At 36.6% G+C, this 17570-nt stretch overlaps 1 protein-coding gene across 2 annotated transcripts in view; it reads right to left on the bottom strand.

Annotated features, from left to right (window-relative positions):
• Nucleotides 1–17570, bottom strand: part of PPP2R3B (protein phosphatase 2 regulatory subunit B''beta) — a 46159-nt gene that overhangs the window by 18865 nt on the left and 9724 nt on the right. Inside the window, exon 1 of one of the 2 annotated variants that reach the window (XM_039725751.1) lies at nt 11625–11997. The exons of the other annotated variant lie outside the window; for it this stretch is intronic. Coding sequence (XP_039581685.1) covers nt 11625–11771 — 147 coding nt within the window. The 5' untranslated portion in view covers nt 11772–11997. Of the gene's footprint in view, nt 1–11624; nt 11998–17570 lie in introns of those variants that run through there. 2 annotated transcript variants of the gene reach the window in all.

Raw genomic sequence — 17570 nt, 5'->3', positions numbered from 1 at the left:
CCACTAGTTTAGATACCTCAGTTACATAATAAATTATTTCCATTGGTTCAGGTTAAAAGCTGTTCTTAAATACATATGGAAATCTCAATTCCAGATTCATAGTAAGACCTATCTAAGCACAAGCTATATAAAATAATTATATGATAAGGGCTTTTTATTATTTTTCATCTCATAGTCTGGAACATTCACAACAGAAAAAATATTACAGGGAAGAAGCTCAGCAACCAATTCAGAACTTATAACAAACAAGTAGTTGAAGAAAAATTATTTTTTCTAAGATAAAAATGTTATATTGAAACATTTGAATTCAGCATGCTTACTGTAAAAATATATTTAATCTATAAGACAGAATATTAATTCTAAGACCAAATATAGACTACAAATCTGTCATAGCAAGACAAATTAACTCTCCCTATACTGAAAGATGTCTATTTTCACATGCTGGTTTCTCAAAGTTGGCAAAAGAAGAAACTATAAAAAGGCTTCATTTGCATTAGCAAGTGTATGATCACTTCACAATCATTTCTGCTAGAATTATTTGGTGCCTACATATAGGCATCTAGTGAGAATACCATCTAGGGCACGAAGCAAAATGCCCTTGAACATTCCTTGTGGTATCCAGCAGGCAGCTCTGAGCACAGCTCTCACTCTGCATCTGCCACGTGGATGTTCTGAGCACACTAATGCTTCTTAAATGCCACCAGCAACTTGGAATGGGACAATTGAATTGTGCTGTTAGTGTCAGTCAACACAGGGATAGGAACTGTACCAAAGAGAGAAGCACACTGTCCAAAACCATTAGCTCCAACTAAAGCGCTATAAAGTTGATATTACATCTCCTTCCTCTTGTCACCTTCCCAAGAAGGGCCAAAGATTCTTCTCTCAGTCTGAACTCCAATAAGCAAAAGGCTCCTTATACAACTGAGGCTGCTCTGCTGTATATGCTCTAATGAAGGAATGTGTGATACTAAAAGGGCTCTAAAAATTTCACTGTTTTCTGTTCAGGTGCTAGTTACTTCTGTAGAGACACAAATTGCATAACTGATGAAGGAGTCAGTTCTGTTGTTGCATTCAGGACAATCAAAATGCACTAATTGCGTGAGATTAGGCTGTTCTAAAATTAATTATAATTTTAACTGGGGAACTCCTTCATTAAAAAGGACAGCCAGAAGCCTGCTAACATCCAATCTTTGACTGGAAAATCTGCAAGAACAGTTCATTAATCTTTTTGCACAACTACTACATTTCAGTGGTCAATTTAACATTTAGAAAGTGATCAACATTATCCTGTTGTTTTAAATTAAAACCTTTAAAACTTGTACCGGTAAGCTAAACTCAAAAAAGAGACTTGTTTGGTCAGTGAAAATTTTCCCTGCAACTTGCTGTGAAAGAGTACCAACAACAGCATGCTTGGAATTAAGGAAAACAGCTATATAAGCCTGTAAATAACTCAAACAGATGTGTGTTGAAGTGCCAGGACTGAAGGGAGCATTAAACTTTGCAATAACTATATATGAAGTCCAGGATCTGTAAGTGTATTGCAAAGTTGTCACTGCAGTTTAAGTTTTAAATAACAGATGGGAAGTGAGGGTACCTTGAAAATGTCTTGTTTGCAGTAATGTAAACAATCTTCTGTAAGATTTGGCTATAGAAGAATTCAAGAAAACCTTTAATACACACAACCAGTTTTCATTCTTGACATACAGAACTGTAAAGACTGTCCACAGCTACCCAACACTTACTTGCCTTGATTTTTACAGTAGAGGAAATGGAAGTTTTTATGCCATTGAGGTCACTGTTCAAAGGGCAAAACTTCTAATATTAATTTTGCAACTTTCCAGATCCTTTTTCCAACCATTCTTTCAGAAGTTCTTTATATTGATGGCATAAAATCAGTATTATAATTACAATACAGTAATGTATTAGTATATACCTGAGAACATGGATACACCATATTCCAAAGACGGAAATTAATTCTCCAAGCTAGACAGTCTTCTTACCATCTGATGAGTGGCATTCAGCAGTTAACTTTGTATCAAAGTTCTTTATACTGATGGCATAAAATCAGTATTATAATTACAATACAGTAGTATTAGTATATACCTGAGAAGATGGATACACCATATTCCAAAGAGAGAAATTAATTCTCCAAGCTAGACGGTCTTCTTACCATCTGATGAGTGGAATTCAGCAATTAACTTTGTATCTCAGCATCAGCTCTTACAGTTAAGAGAGAAGGAAAAACCCACCCTTTTAAAATTCCCACTGTCGTTATTTTTTGCTTATAACAATCATTCAACTACAGGAGATATTGCTGAAATAACAAGGAAGGGAGGAATTGTTCCCAGATATTTTAATAATGTATGTTCAGTAATGTCTAGATCTAACATTTGCATGTAGCAACCTCCAAAGCAGAAATACTGAGCCCCATGAAGGGGTTGAATATGTGGATTCAAATACAAGTAAAACCTCACTTATAAAGGTCTTGCTGGAAAAGGAAGCTACGTAAATATGTTTGTGAATTTAATACTCTTTTAGACATCTCTGAGATTAAGACATGAACTCGGGTTGGAAGTTCCAACCCCTCCTGCTGTGGGCAGGGATGCCACCCACTAGACAGGTTGCTCAGGGCCCCATTCAACCTGGTCTTGAACACTTCCAGGGATGGGGGATCCACAACTTCTCTGGGTTGCCTATACCAGTGTCTCACCACTCTCATAGTAAAGATTCTTCCTCTTCTCTTCTAGTTTAAAACCATTCCCCCTTGTCCTCTCACTATCTGGATTGAGCTGATTGGAATTTACATTGCTTTGACAGGACTACAGAATAAGATAACTTCATTCAGAAATGCTGATTACACCAACATTTTTTCTTCCTGTTTCTCTGAAAAAAGCCCAACCTTAAACATTTAAAAATATTTACAGAGTTTGCAGTCAGTTCTTGCTGTAGTATTTGCCAGGAATTTCCCTGATAATGACCACACTAGAGAAAAGTCATTGGAATGCATACAAAAAGGATCAAAAAAGGACCCCAAAAATTCTACCTCACATTTACACCCAACTCCACATTAGGATTTTACTAACTGATGCACCACAATCTTTCCAATAACAAAGAAAAGGCATTAAATACTGAAAATACCATAAAGAGATTTATGCCTATCAAATAAATGAAAGTCTGATTCAATTCCTTAGTAGTTTTAAATTAGGAATTTAAAAGAAAAAAAGGTCTGTTGCAATACTGTTTACGATGTGCAGTACATAAGTTAATCTAGTTCTTTAATAGACTAGGTCGTCTAGTCTTATATATTCTACTTTATGCTAAACTTACCTGGATGAACCAAAGTGCATAATAAGCTAAGAGGATTTTCTGCAGCGATATTGTATTCAGCCTTTTAAATCCTAAAATCCATGCAACCACCCACGTATAAAGCTCATCAGCCAAATGACAATGAAAACAGGTAACTGCATGAAGTTCCCTGACACACAACAGAAAAGTGCCTTCAAAAATCTGTTTCAGGATAGACAAAGTAAGGTTACTATCAGAACTTTGCTCAAAGAAGCCCGGAGAAACATTTCCTATGTAACATAAGCTCTTTTGACCTTGTGGTAGACATTTACATTTATAATTATTTAAGTTGAAGTGTGATGCTTTTTTATTGCTTTCTGTGTCATCCTCATTAGCATCTTTCCAGCCAAACTAATGAGATTTTTTTACTGCAAGAGTTCACTGACTGTACTATTTCCCATTCAGCTTGGTGTGCTAAACAGTATTTTTTCCTCAGTGAAAGATGATCCTTGAAGAACTTAAAACTTTGAAAATTTCTGGGTTCTTCCCCCAGCCAAGTTCTATTACTCTAAAATGAAATTACTGCACTGAAAATCATCTTGAAAACAGTAAGTTTATCTGTAATCTTAATAATGAAGTTTTACAGCATAAGGTAAGCTATACCACAGCACTTCTGCATTTTCCCCTTCCCCATAGAATTTACTTGCTTCACTAGTGACACTGAAGCAATATGGTGAATTGCCTCAGGTCACCAAGACAGCTAAAGAGCAAAATTAAAACTTCCTATTTGTCTTCATCAAATCTCACACAGTTGGTGCCACTTAGAAGCAATGTGGTTCTGCTGCTAACATAAGGAAGATCAGGGAGTACTGTGGCAGAATTGTTTAAAATCAGATTACATTAGGCTTAAAACCGTGCTAAGATTGTGATTCATTTTGCATAGCTTAGTCAGAAATATAAAACATATGATTGAACCCTGAGAGATACCTACAGAGAGTGAACCCATGCTGTACCAGTCATCAGGGTATATATGTAAAAGTCTTTCCTCTGGCAACAATCATTTTAGTCCCAGTTGTTTCCTTCTATCCTGAACTTCAGTTTGCTATCCTTCAGTGGCTGTCTGGCAGCTGTTTTTAGATGGGCTGTAGAGACTAATTTTATCCTACATGCTCCTCTTTCTTCCCACAGTAAGAGATAAACATCTATTAATTTTAACCCTGCTGCAGTTTTACACTACCTTACTTTTGCTCTTAGTCTTACCTCTGAAAATTTCATTCATCTAGTTTGGTCTGTAGTCAATATTTGTGCTACATGAGGGGAAGGAAATGGAAAAATTAATACTTCCCAAAAATTTCTAGCAATATACCATTAGAAGAAAAAAGGTACTTTAACCTACACTGTTCCCAATTTTACACATGCAACCTGAGTTAATGTATGAGAGCAGGGTTCACCAAGTCCTCCAATGCAGTCTGTGTTCAAGTTCTGACCAGAAAAATATGGTGGGACTCTTCTTCCTGCAAACAGGTTGTGCACTCAGTTTTAAATAAATGGACTATCATTCTCATCCCATTTATGCATACACTTGGCCATTTACTCTCAAGTCTATTTCTGTAAAAAAGTATATGGTACTGGTCTTGTGTCAAAGCAAATCTGGTCTTGTGTTCAATGCAAATTTTAATCCTCAATGCTAAATCAACTTTACTCTAGAGACGAACCTGTACACTGCTCTGTCCCATTTTGGAACCACTGACATGTTACAGCATGTAGCAATTCCATAAACAAATCAAAAGAGATTCAGTGATGTTTAGAGCAGTCAGGAGTAACATAAGGAAGGATCCTAGGTAACAGTAAAAATGAAGACTAAAGAAGACCCTAATTTCTGATTGTGAGGTAAAAAATAAAATGGGTTTTTAAAACTGTTTGCTATATGAATGTAATTTCTCCCCTTATTTTAAGTCTTAAGACAGCAGAGTAAGTAGTAGTAGTACTCTTAATTTTGCAATAGCCTGGGAAAGAAGCACCCTGTCCAGTTTGAATGAAACTGCTGTGCTAAGGACCACCACTTGGATAAGTCTTGAAAGTCTTCCGATAAGGCATAAAGAATTATGGTACAACCATCATCAACACTTTTCCCCTTTATTTAACCAAGCCAAATTGAAATAACCAAAATGACCCTCAAGAAAAGGCCATGGCTTTGAACCATCTACACAAACGTATCTGGAAAAGCATGTTCTAATATAGGAAGAGACAGGAGGCAGTAGCATCCAGCAAAAGCTTCCACCTCAAATTATGAAATGCATTCCATACATACTATCTGGGGTATAGAATTTAAAACCACATTGAACTGAAAACACTTGTGAATGGCCACCAAAGGCAAGTCATATCACATACACACAAACAAAAGTAGCACTGGGAAACTTTCAAATGGTCAAAATCTGATTTTCACTTGATAGTGAAGGCTGAGGTGAACTGGCATTTTTCTGCATGATACCTAACCATTACAGCACAACTTACCAATCTCCTCACTTGCAGTAATATATGCTGCACTAACAGATGTCTCACTCAAGTTCTTCTACAACTCTGATTTTGGAAATACTGACATTGTCCCAATTTGCAGCTTGGTAGAGCTGACAAAAGTAAATCACGCAGTCCTGCAGGGAACTGGAAGATGCTATTGCAAAAGCATTATTGTTGTAGAAACACTTTCAAATATGGCTGCACACTTTTTTCTTTGTACAGTCACACAGAGCTTCAAAAATACGCAGTATTAAGAGCTTATTGATTTATTCATAAAACATGTGGGTGAGGACAACATGGAAGATGTAGTTACCTGTGCCCCCCAAAGCCATGAACACAAGATCATTCCACATTACATCCATATCCATTGGTAACTTGCTTTATTTGCTGACAAAACTTTTACCAAAGGCTTCTAAAGCAAGGTTTCCTCTGAGAATTTGCCATCACTGGTAATGATGACACTTTTCATCTAGTGAGGATTTTTTTTCCTCTCTTTCACATGCCTTACTAATTTAAAAATGGAAAAGGCACACAGCATAAAGTGGAAAAAACCCAAGATTCTTCAGGAAAATCTACCCTGTGAAACACAACTTTGTAATTTTTCAAATTTTCTTCCAAATTTCATGATAAAACAAAAATAGTAGAAAAAATAGTCACTGCTAGTATAACTGCTAGTGCCTGTGAGTAGCTGTCAAACAGGCTCCAGTTTATGAATTATATAAAATTAAATATTCCAGTCACTAATATATACTGTTTGTCATATAGTTGCAGCTCAGAAAATACTCTGATCACAGATTAAATCAGTTCTTCTATTCCTTCCCAGTGTATTCTGTTCCCCAACTGTTTCTAGGGCACAAGTTCCTCCTAGTATATAATTATTTTGATTGTACACAGCCAAGGGACTGATAGGTACACCCGAGGCAATTCTAACATTTGTCTACAGAAAACAGCCCTTGTCAGGACAGGCCATCAGTTCAACATCAAAAGTAACACATATAGCTAAGACAGACATCTACTTAAACTCTGGAATAGCTTTTTATCCTTACATGTTTACACCAAAGCAAGCTTCAATCACTAGATGCAATTGACTTCAAAAAGAATCCTCTCAAACAAGAAGTGTCACCAAGTTCAGCCTTGCTACAGAGCTGCAAAGTCAACAGCTGGAGCAAGTATTCTGTCAACTGCTTGTCTGCTGATGGCCTGAAAAATTCTGATTTGGACAATTGTAAAAACAAACAATCTCCCCTCTTGCCCTGTAAAAGTTGAAGGACTTTGTATATGAAGATGTGCTGAACTGTTTCAGGCTTTCTAGGACTACCAATAGTCATACAACATCTACTATTAGTAGTGTTAGTTAAAATGGAGAAAAGAATAGTGAATCTTTTATTTCAAGGGAAAAATAAGTACATCTGAATTCTTCAATGTATGAATTGCTGCATCATAAAACTTAGCTGCAGAGGGAACTGACATCTAGACACTCAAATCATGAATGCAAGTAAGCTATAACAAACTTTCACCATATTGGCTTTTCTATAGAAACAGGACACATTTTATGTAATAATAATTTAAAAAATAGATTTATGACCAGACATGAGCATGTAAAGAAGCTGCTATCACAGGCAGCCAATACATTTTATGTTTGAACCAAGAGACTCCATTACAGAAGTGGTAAAATTCTACCAGCTGGTTTACAGTTTCTTTTTAAGAGGCTAGAGCTTAAAACCTGGCAATTCACTAGCAGTGAACCATTTATGGAAAACCTCATCTTAACTAGTAAGTCTCAGTGGGCAGCCTATATGTTTTCATTCTGTTTTAAACATTGGCATCTGCTCTGGAAAACTGGCATTATATTAGCAAGCTAGTATCAAGTGTACCTATTAGCTACAGTCAGAATGAGATTTGTATTCTATCTCTGGCCCTCCCAGCAAACACTTGTGTTCTTTAATAAGGCATTTGTGTGCCTGATGTAAAAGTATTATGTAAAAATGAATATTGGGTCCTCCCCCTGTGGTGTGAGAAGGTCTACAAATTATGTTAAATTAGAAAACTGATGTTAACAGGAAAGCTGTCCTGCCTGAAGCCTCTAATTGTTACACAATGTTCTTCTGAGACTACAGCTGTAAACCCAACAGCCTCAATTAAATTTTTTGAAAGTAGTTTTGCCTCAAAAATTAGAATTATCTACATGACTAAAAGAATCACTGTGTGCACTATATCAAAAACATACACCAGCCCAGCACACATTAGTACATACAGACTCTGTTCATTGCTGTCTTGAACATAGCAATTTGGTAACAAAGGAATGTAAAAATGATCAAGAGGCACTCCAGTCTAAAGCTACTTCACTCAGAAGGCAAGCCAATCTCGTGAGGCCCTGCAGAAGCTGAAGAAATAGTTCCCATACAGCTGACATAAATAGCATGTGTAAGCAGCATTTAGTATCATTAACAGGTGGTCATGAAATGAGTAGTTCTCCATTTTCACACTGAGTTGTGACGCATACAACTAGACCAAGGAATCACCCAGTAGGCACAGCAGATAAAGATATAATTCATCAAAAGTATCGAAAAATATGCCAGCACAGTTAGTGTCACTAACACTGAGAAGATTAATTAAAAACTTAGGCCAGATTTTTTTAGCTCCTTTTTAAAAATCATTATATTCAGCATGAATTTATTTGATTTTTTAAAAACTCTAGTTTTAAAATTAGAACTCCATGGTTTTGTAAAGAGATGTGGCCTCGAAGTAGCAAAAAATATCCATTTTCCTAGTTTAGCTAACACAGAGTTAAATGTCAGTGTACACACATGTATTTTATTCTAATTCTGTTTCAAACTTGAGGTATATTTTCCTCATATAGCATGCATAATGGTGCTGCTTATATTCTAAGTCTGACAGGTAGGGATGTCACCAGATGTTGGCTAAAACAGAGCTCAGCCTTTCAGTTCACATCTGTAAGTTGCCAGTACATTTGACAAGGTGATAGTTTCTTCTTCCTCAGATAAATTGACAAGCAAGGTGGACACAGTGACTTTTCAAGTGCTGCATTCCGAGCTCCATAGGGAGGGAATATATATATTCCATAGGTGTTCAGTACTTAAGAAAGACCTTGGTTTTAGAATCAGCATCAGGGTAAGATGGAATGAAGTTTTACTTCATTTTATACAGAGAGACCTACTAAGAAATTTAGCTCCCCAAGGTAACAGAGAACATTTCAACAGTTATGTATTGCTTCATCTTTCTTTTGAGAAACAGATCTTTCCATAAAGCCCTACTTTGTTCAGGTTTTTTCAATTTTCATCAGTAAATGATAACTGAGGAACTGCCTATTTCACTTTCCAGAACAACCCACCTAACCACTGGTGGACTATTTAAAGATTTTTAAGAAACCTGATGTGCTATGCTCTAATGACCACTCCTTCTAAACCACAGGGGATTACCTACACAGATTATTTACTTACATGGTCCTATATGAAAAGTCATTGCCTTAGAATTCTTGGAACCTGTGGAAGACCCAGTCATTGCAACCTGCCTCAGAGCAGGTTCTGAGACACATGTTATTTCACCATTCAGCACCATTACTAAATTTTTATTTTAAGATGCTAGTTTTAATAGCACAAACATCTTAAAGAGAATCTGTCATTTGTCTAACTAATTATGAAATTACAAGATTGTAGTAGAAATATGGAAGAACAGATTGGCTTCCATTTCTGCTTGATTTTAGCATTCTAATTTTACATCATGAAGTGTTGTGTCTGAAAGCCTATACAGTGAAATGGGAGATTGTAAATTCCAAAACCAACCAAGCTGAGCAACTGAAATGATGAAGTTTTGTTTCAAGTTATTCTACAAAATCTCTAAGGAGTCTTTAATTTTAACATGAAATTTCTTCAGTGATTATGTAGCTGATAAATGACTATTCTTTGAAAAGCACCTAACCTATGAGGATAAGTTGGAATGAACATTAATATAAAACAGCAGGTAAAGAATATTCATTTTCTATATCAACAGTTACTAGCATACATCTTTAATTTTTTATACTTCCAAAAAGGTGTCCTTAACATCATGGGGTTAAACTACCACCTAAAAAAGGAACTTCAGAGAAAATGCTTTCTATCAAACTGAGCAATGACAGACCTCATATTATAGTTTTATACTCTTATTAATTCTGTTCTGCTCAAAAAATTTTGTAATCTAATGAAGTCATTGATCATACATTATTCTGCAGTTGCAATTTACCCAGGAAGTGCAAGACTGGTTAAAAAATTAAAAATACTTGCTCATTGTCTTCACTGTAAGTTTATAGCCAGCAGCATCCTAGAACCCCTACAGATTAGACAAGCTGTTTTCTAAAGTTGTTAGTAGCTTGGAGGTATGCTCAACCACACTACACTGAGATGTTTTCTAGGTCAACATAAAAAGGCCCTGTAAAGTACAAGCAATCCAACTATCGCTCGATGAAAGACAGATCAAGTTCAGGGGCACCACACAAGGTAATGCTGTGTTTGTTTACAACAGGATGCCATGACTAGACTGAACTTGCCTCCTCCTCTGAGGTGCCTAAATATTAACTGCTACCACTACTTTTGGGTAATTCAGGTAGCAAGAAAAGAAAATACTATCTCTAGCCAACTCATTCTCATACCTGTCTCCAGGCTAGCACTGAAGACACAAGTCAAAAATCCTTTAACTCACATGTCTATGCTGAATGGTATAAACCAGTACAGTCAACACTGGCACTCTGCTTTGCGCAAAGGCACATTGTTTATGAAGATCACTTGAAACAAATTTTAAATAATCATATAGAAGACAGAAGGCTAATACATTTTTAGGGTCATAGGGCTCTATGTCCCTCTCTTGAAGGTCACCTGAAAGGGACACTAGTGCAGTGAATTCAAAATTAAGTACCAGGCTATATTTAGAATAACTAACAATGCCAGAATTTCTAAGTTACTATAATTTCTGTTCAACTGCTAAACTTTCCTTAAGTAAAAAAGGGTGCAAAAAAATTCACAGATGCCTTCACTGACATACCTTTACTATATGAATTAGAAGTGAGGGTGAAGTAAGGTCAAAGTGAATGCTTTCAGATACCATTGTATGTCTTAAAGGGTATTCAAAGAAATACCAAATTTCACTTTCAAAAACAGTTGTACACTTTTTCTCACTCCAAGAGATAACAAATCTCTTTGAACATTTACTCTATAATCCCTTCTGATTTTACTTTTCAAATACTTCTATTCTCAATTTTAAGCACACTTGAAAATTGTAACTTTAACGCACTGCTACAAAACAGCGGCAGTACATGTGTGAATCAAGCGGCAACAACTGATCTCATTCAAATGAAGTTCAAAACAAACATAATCTAAAGGAATTCAGGATCATCATGCAAGTATGAAAGCACTTTTTACCACATTATGTTTGAGCTAGTGAAGTTACAGCCTATTTCAATATATTTTATATACCCAGTTCTGGTAAGAGGTAAATTAAACCCCCTGGGGAAATGCATGTAGATTGCAATTATGCAGATTAAGGAAAACAGTCTTTAAAAGTCTACTAGCATTAAATGCACCAACTTTGCACTGCATATACCTCTGTGCAAACATTGTAGTTGAGCTGCACTGTGTGCTTCAGCAAACTCTCATCTTTTCTTTGCACAAAACTACTGCAGTCTTTTAAAGCACAGAAGAAATCATATATGCAACAGACTATCAAAACCCTGCTAGCTGAGTAACAGCTTCCGTGTATTGCCTGCAGTTTGAGTGGTTGCGAAGGTACAATTGACAGCAACAACTTAATTGTATAAGAACAGAAAGACAAACCTGAACCTGCTGAAAAGCTTTCAGTCTCTTCTTGAATCTAGAAGGTAAAACAAAATCACATCCTCGAGCAAGCAATGCCAACTCCTTTCTTAGATCAGGATCTTGTCGCAAAGAAATCTCCTTTATCCTCATGCTTTCGGATTTCATATAATGTCTCTGTGTGTCAGTCCAGGCACTTGAGTCCCAGTAAATAGCAGAGCTGTTGTATTATCTCTCAGTGCCGCTTAAAGCAGCAGCTGCGCCCGAGTTCTGGGATATAATAAGAGTCAGCTCAACTTCACCCGCTCCATACATTAAAGGGAACTTGGCTGGAATTGCAAAAACAGATTGGGAAGTCACTTTGGGGGCCTGCCCTTTCATCCAGGCATTCCAAAGTCTAAATGGGACAGTATGGAAAATGAAAACCGTGTTTGGAGGAGCATCTATAAAAGCAGCTTCCAATTTTAAAAACGGCAAGCCCTACAGGAATGCAGAGAGAGGCCAGTCGTGGTTATTTTCTAGCTTCCTCCTCCTCCCATCCCCCTCATCCTTCCCTTCTGTCACAAAACACTCACTGTCTAGCTTCAATGAAGCACCTCACCGAAGGATAAGGCTTATTACACAGCAATTAATTCCTTTTAAACTCTTTCGTTCTTTAGTGGGAACCCTATTGCACTGCAATAATGAAGGCAATGACAGAAAAAGCTTCAGACAGGCTTTCAGAATTGCTCACATAATAAAATAAATATTTTTTTATGTTAATCTATATCTAAGTTACTATATTTCAAGAATCTAAAAATTTAAATGTTAAGATGGAAAACCATAGCAGAAATGAAGCTAATGTCTGAAAACATCAAACTACCCTGAAACACTACTTTAAATCATGTTTTACCAAAAGGTTACACTACAAATATAAATCATGTCACAAAATTTGGAAAAAAAAGTCAGAATATTTTTTTCTTAAATAGTTTTATAAAAATTAACATCCACATACTAGATTGCATATCTGTCACAATTCACTAGCATTAGACTGTGCTACCACTCTATTTTCAGTGTATCAAATACATTTTATGAGCGCGGTGAGGCCAAGTTTTAAAACATATCAATATTCTTCACGGAAACAAATCTGATAAGCTTCTGTGAAAACTGAAGTGACCTTCAGTTCCTTCTCCTTTACAGTTTTAGGTACATTAACTTATAACTAGTGGAGTGTTCACATTTTAAATGGATATACCTTTATCTTAGCAATCTTTAGGAAATGCTGCTATTTTGATGGATTTTTTTTTCAAATATCACCATTACAGTTATGAGTATGGTAACTCTTACTATTCAAAGCTGTAAACATTAGCATCTCCAAATTCTCCAAAGATAGAGATATTGGCTATTTATTACCAACATAATTGTCATGCACAAGTTTAGTTACAAACAGCATAAAATGAAAGACCTGGCCAAACCTACTCTGTTTCATCCCTGCTAGTTTAAATAAGGCCATTTTCCTGATTGCACAAAATGTACACAGCCCAAAACAACTCTTTCACCACTATGTCAGAGATTTCTTTTACTGGATGGCACTATTTTACTCCCATATAATCTTTAGCCCTATTTATCCACTCATACCCATTCTATATGTAACAGTGTATTAAAAGCCCAGAGTAAAATCCTTGTTCAATTAAGAAAAGGAAACTATGAAAAACTGCTAGTGAAACATGATTTGTCTTAATTTGATTTTTTTTTTAGTTTATCACACACTGTTAGAAAGTAAATGATGACAAAACATCTGCTTTCTTGGTTTTAATTTAGTATCCAGTCCTGTCCCTGCCTCCAGCTTCTTTACTGTAGCTTGTTATGAAGATATTTATTTCTTTCGGAAGTGGGAGAACAAGAAAGGAATTGACAAGGCAAGAGTCAGACATGTTGTGGTTGGCATGACCACGCTATCCAACTGCATTGAGCAAATCTGGCTGTCACTCACTGTCTTTTAGGAAGACTAAATCAACTAACCTGGGATAAAACTTGGCCACAGGGAAGTCAACAGAAAACTGGGCATGCAGTACACAACAGCAGCATGCCTGGAACTTGAGATGAAGGACTGAGGTGTTAGAGTAGGAGAGGAATCCTATTCTGGCAACAGATAATCATTCCAGACCAAAATGTGGAAGGTCAGGAAGGTTGTATTGCAAGACAGATTGTGTTTCAAGTTAGGCAGAACAGGCCTTACTTAAGGTAAGGAAAGGCATCTTCTCACCTAAATTGCTATTTTCATCCCTTTCAACCAGGTGATGCACTCCCATTTGCTGCTACATTCACAGTCTTATTTGATGTGGCTGTATTATGTCATTAGTGATGGACTGTCACATGGAGAACTAACCTAAAAAGAGTGAAGTGCCAGTCTGGAACCTAAGAGTCTGGAGCTCCTGAACCTGCTGAAGGAGCCTCAGTAACAAAGAAATGTTCTGAACTCCATTTTTGAAGGAGTTGTGTATTTCCCTCCTTTATTCAAACAGAATTCAGAATCCATCATAACTTAACTAGCAAACCAGGTTCAGTATTTTGAATATTCTGCATTGCTTTGTCATAATACTACTTCACTGCTCCAAATCAATCCCATTTTTAGTCTAATATGTTTTAGCACTATGGTTTCCAACCTAGTGGTCATTTATATACTTGGGTATTTGTTGTTCACAGGTTGCAATTTGTTGTTCCAGAGATTGCAACTGGCTACTAATCACACCATTTTCACCATCTAAATGGACAAGGGGTTTGTATTTCCACATTTAAGGAGACTGAGCATTTATAAAGCAATGGGGTCATGAATCCCCTAAGATTTGTTTTAACCTTTTCAGTAATGAATTAATCACAGGGGAAAGTCAGCTTTCATCCAGGTTGAACTGGAAGTTTTCTAGTGTTACTTTTATGCTAAATCTAAATTCTCTCCAGTGAAAGCTAAGGCAAAATTCTTTACTGGGTGAAGGTCTGGGTGCCAGCCATGAAGCTGTTCAACTATCCTGGCAGCTTATTATTAGCTAGATAAACAAACGGGGAAGATGCATGCTCAGAGCTTCCTTCCAAAGCTAAAGATACACACTATGAATGGACTGGACTCAAGGACTGTGGCCAAAGAGTTTACCACTTTATCAAAGATCTGAAAATACACAAGAGTAACACAACATAAATAACACACTATTCTGGGTACTGTAGAGCAAATACAATCTTGAAGACTACTTAAACCCCTTAAGTATTTGCCTAGCAAACCAGAATTTCTTGTCAGAAGCATATACCAACAGTATATTAAAGTCCTAATCTCTCAAGTGGAAGTGACCTCAAATGTGGCAAAAACATTACAGAAAGACTCCAAGAAAATAATTTTCAGCCATATAAAAACTTAGTTGCTGGAATCTAGTGTTCAACCCAATAAAACATGAACCAAAGTGACAGAAAGCCTGTTTGACTTTTGGAGGAAGTTTAAATAAGACTGAATAACCAATCCCAATTGCAACAGCATGGAACTCAAGAGCATCCCTCAGCCTGTGATAGTGCAGAAACTAAGAGTGGCTTCTGGGTTAACTGTGGAAAGAAAATTTTTGTACCTCCATATCAGCCAAGGTAAAGGGCTGTTATGCAACTAATGCAACCCTTTACCAAAGTAACTTAATAGTGAAGGACAGAACATGGCAGTTAAGACAAGTAAGGCAAGGTGGCACCTTTTCAGTAGAGAAAAAATATATAATGGCATGACTAATGTAGTACTAAAGATATGTTCTAGAGATTTAAAGTGGAAAGAAGACACTAGTAAAAACAAATTGTTCAGGAAGATATACAGGAAGTCAAGGACGCTTGCTAAAACACAGCTACTGTGAGGCAGGAAATACAAAGAAGAAATTACATAAATATACTAGAAGACAAAAGAAAGACAAAAGAAGCAGTTCTTTGCTAGATTAAGAAAATAAGCAAATCCAAACCAAACAACCCTGAAATGCTGAGTTCTTTCTTTTCCCCTCAAAAAACATTGTGACTAGACTATCACCATTATTTAATGTTACCAAGAATTATTTCTAAACCAGATACTCCATACCTGGCCTTTGCTATACTGAAAGGTCCCGAAACTAATTTCCTGCTAGCAACTTCCCATTTGTTGTGCATGAAAAGAGAACAAGAGGACAATGTATTTGTGAGCTGAACAGAAAACAAAGTACTACTATCCATCCCTCACTCTCCTTTGGATGGGAGTCATCCCTTTTCAGCAGTACACTCACAACACCCAAGGGAGCTAACACGTACAATGTGTACATAGCAGAAGGAATCAAGTTATTAGGCTCATATTCAGCAACCAGTTATGGAAACTGATTGCTTTGAAGTTATGGACAGTGTTCCTGGAGTGAGTATGACATACTGATGAACTGCTAGATGTTGACACTGTGCTGTTAGGAAATCTACCTTCCCAAGAAGAAACAGATCCTTTGGCCTTGGAAAGGCCTTCATGTGAATCTGGGCCTACAAACAATTTTTTTTCTTGTAGGATGCAATGCCATTGCTAGATGTTGACACTGTGCTGTTAGGAAATCTACCTTCCCAAGAAGAAACTGATCCTTTGGCCTTGCAAGGAATTCATGTGAATCTGGGCCTACAAACATTTTTTTTTCTGGTAGGATGCAATGCCACCCCACTGGAATGGGAAGTCTTGCATGTAAATGCCTTCTTGAATGATTATTTAAATTTTTCAGTACTCTTGGATTAGGCAGAACAATGCCTGGCAGTTCTTTCCACAGTAGTTAAGAGAATGCAGAATTCTTAGGAGGCAAGACAGTGAGTAAAAAGACAGCAGTTAGATGCCAGATGTGTGGTCATGTTAGAAGGCCAGGAAGGAGGGGCTGATCAGATGTTCTGCACATTACCAAAAGAAAGCCATGCATGAACACCATGGTAAAGGCCATTATCAACTTACAACTAAGATAAGATACATGTCACCTTGCTATGATTACACAGCCTGGACTCCAAAGACACAGCAAGGGCCTTTTCCAGTTTGTTAACTGCATCTGACAAATGAACTTCAGCAAGCATCAATAAGTCACAAAATCAATGCCTGACAATAAAGCAATGGTTTACAAACCTTTAAAACAATTCTTATGTTCTCTGCCATCTTAAAAAAAGTCACTTCACATTGTATTTCTTTGTGTACAGCATACACTGAATTTTAAGGGGAAAAGGTTGTTGGAATAGTTCTGCAGATGGAGCCTATTTGCTATTCATGATCTTCACATGACCCTATTCATCAGATCAAGAAAACCAGGACCACCCAAATTGCTGCTGATGAGGTGAGTATTAAAGAGAGAAAGATATAAACAAAAAATCTACTATGGATTACACAAATTAAAGTAATATTTCCTCTAATAAGATGCTGTGTTTTTACATTTTAGATCAACTGTGATGCTACAGAGGCTATCCACAGGTGAAGCTACAGTCCACAATACATGCATTTGTAACTTCACCAACATAAGCCTCTGAATAGCAGACTTACATTAAAATGAAGAAACAGTTCAGGCTGATTCAGAATGCCAGACATTTTCCTACAAGAGACAGCAGCTTTTACAATCAAGTCTAATGATATGCATTATGGAACTTTTCAAAGTCACACTGGCCATTTTGGATATTTAGTAAATTCTAGATTGTTATTATTTACATTGTGTCACCTTAATTTAGAAGTTGACAGTAATTTAGAAGTATTAAGAACATGAATGACATTTTATAACTGTCCAGGAATTTATTTAAAGATTGTATAAGCTGTTCAGTACTTCCATCTTTTGGACACTAACTGAATGTTCAATTAATCCTTTCAAAAGCATCTTTTCCCAGACTAGAATGATTAGTGTGTGAAAGTACAACTGCTACTTTAAATCCAGCCTAACTTCCCATGTAATTTAGTCCCTGAAATCACAAGACAATAATTTTGGGTCAGTGGCAACTGCAGGA

This window comes from Passer montanus, unplaced genomic scaffold (assembly GCF_014805655.1).
Source record: "Passer montanus isolate IOZ18808 unplaced genomic scaffold, ASM1480565v1 scaffold56, whole genome shotgun sequence".
NCBI lineage: Eukaryota > Metazoa > Chordata > Aves > Passeriformes > Passeridae > Passer > Passer montanus.
The sequence above is the reverse complement of the archived record's forward strand: the minus strand, read 5'-3'. Positions and strand labels throughout refer to the sequence as shown.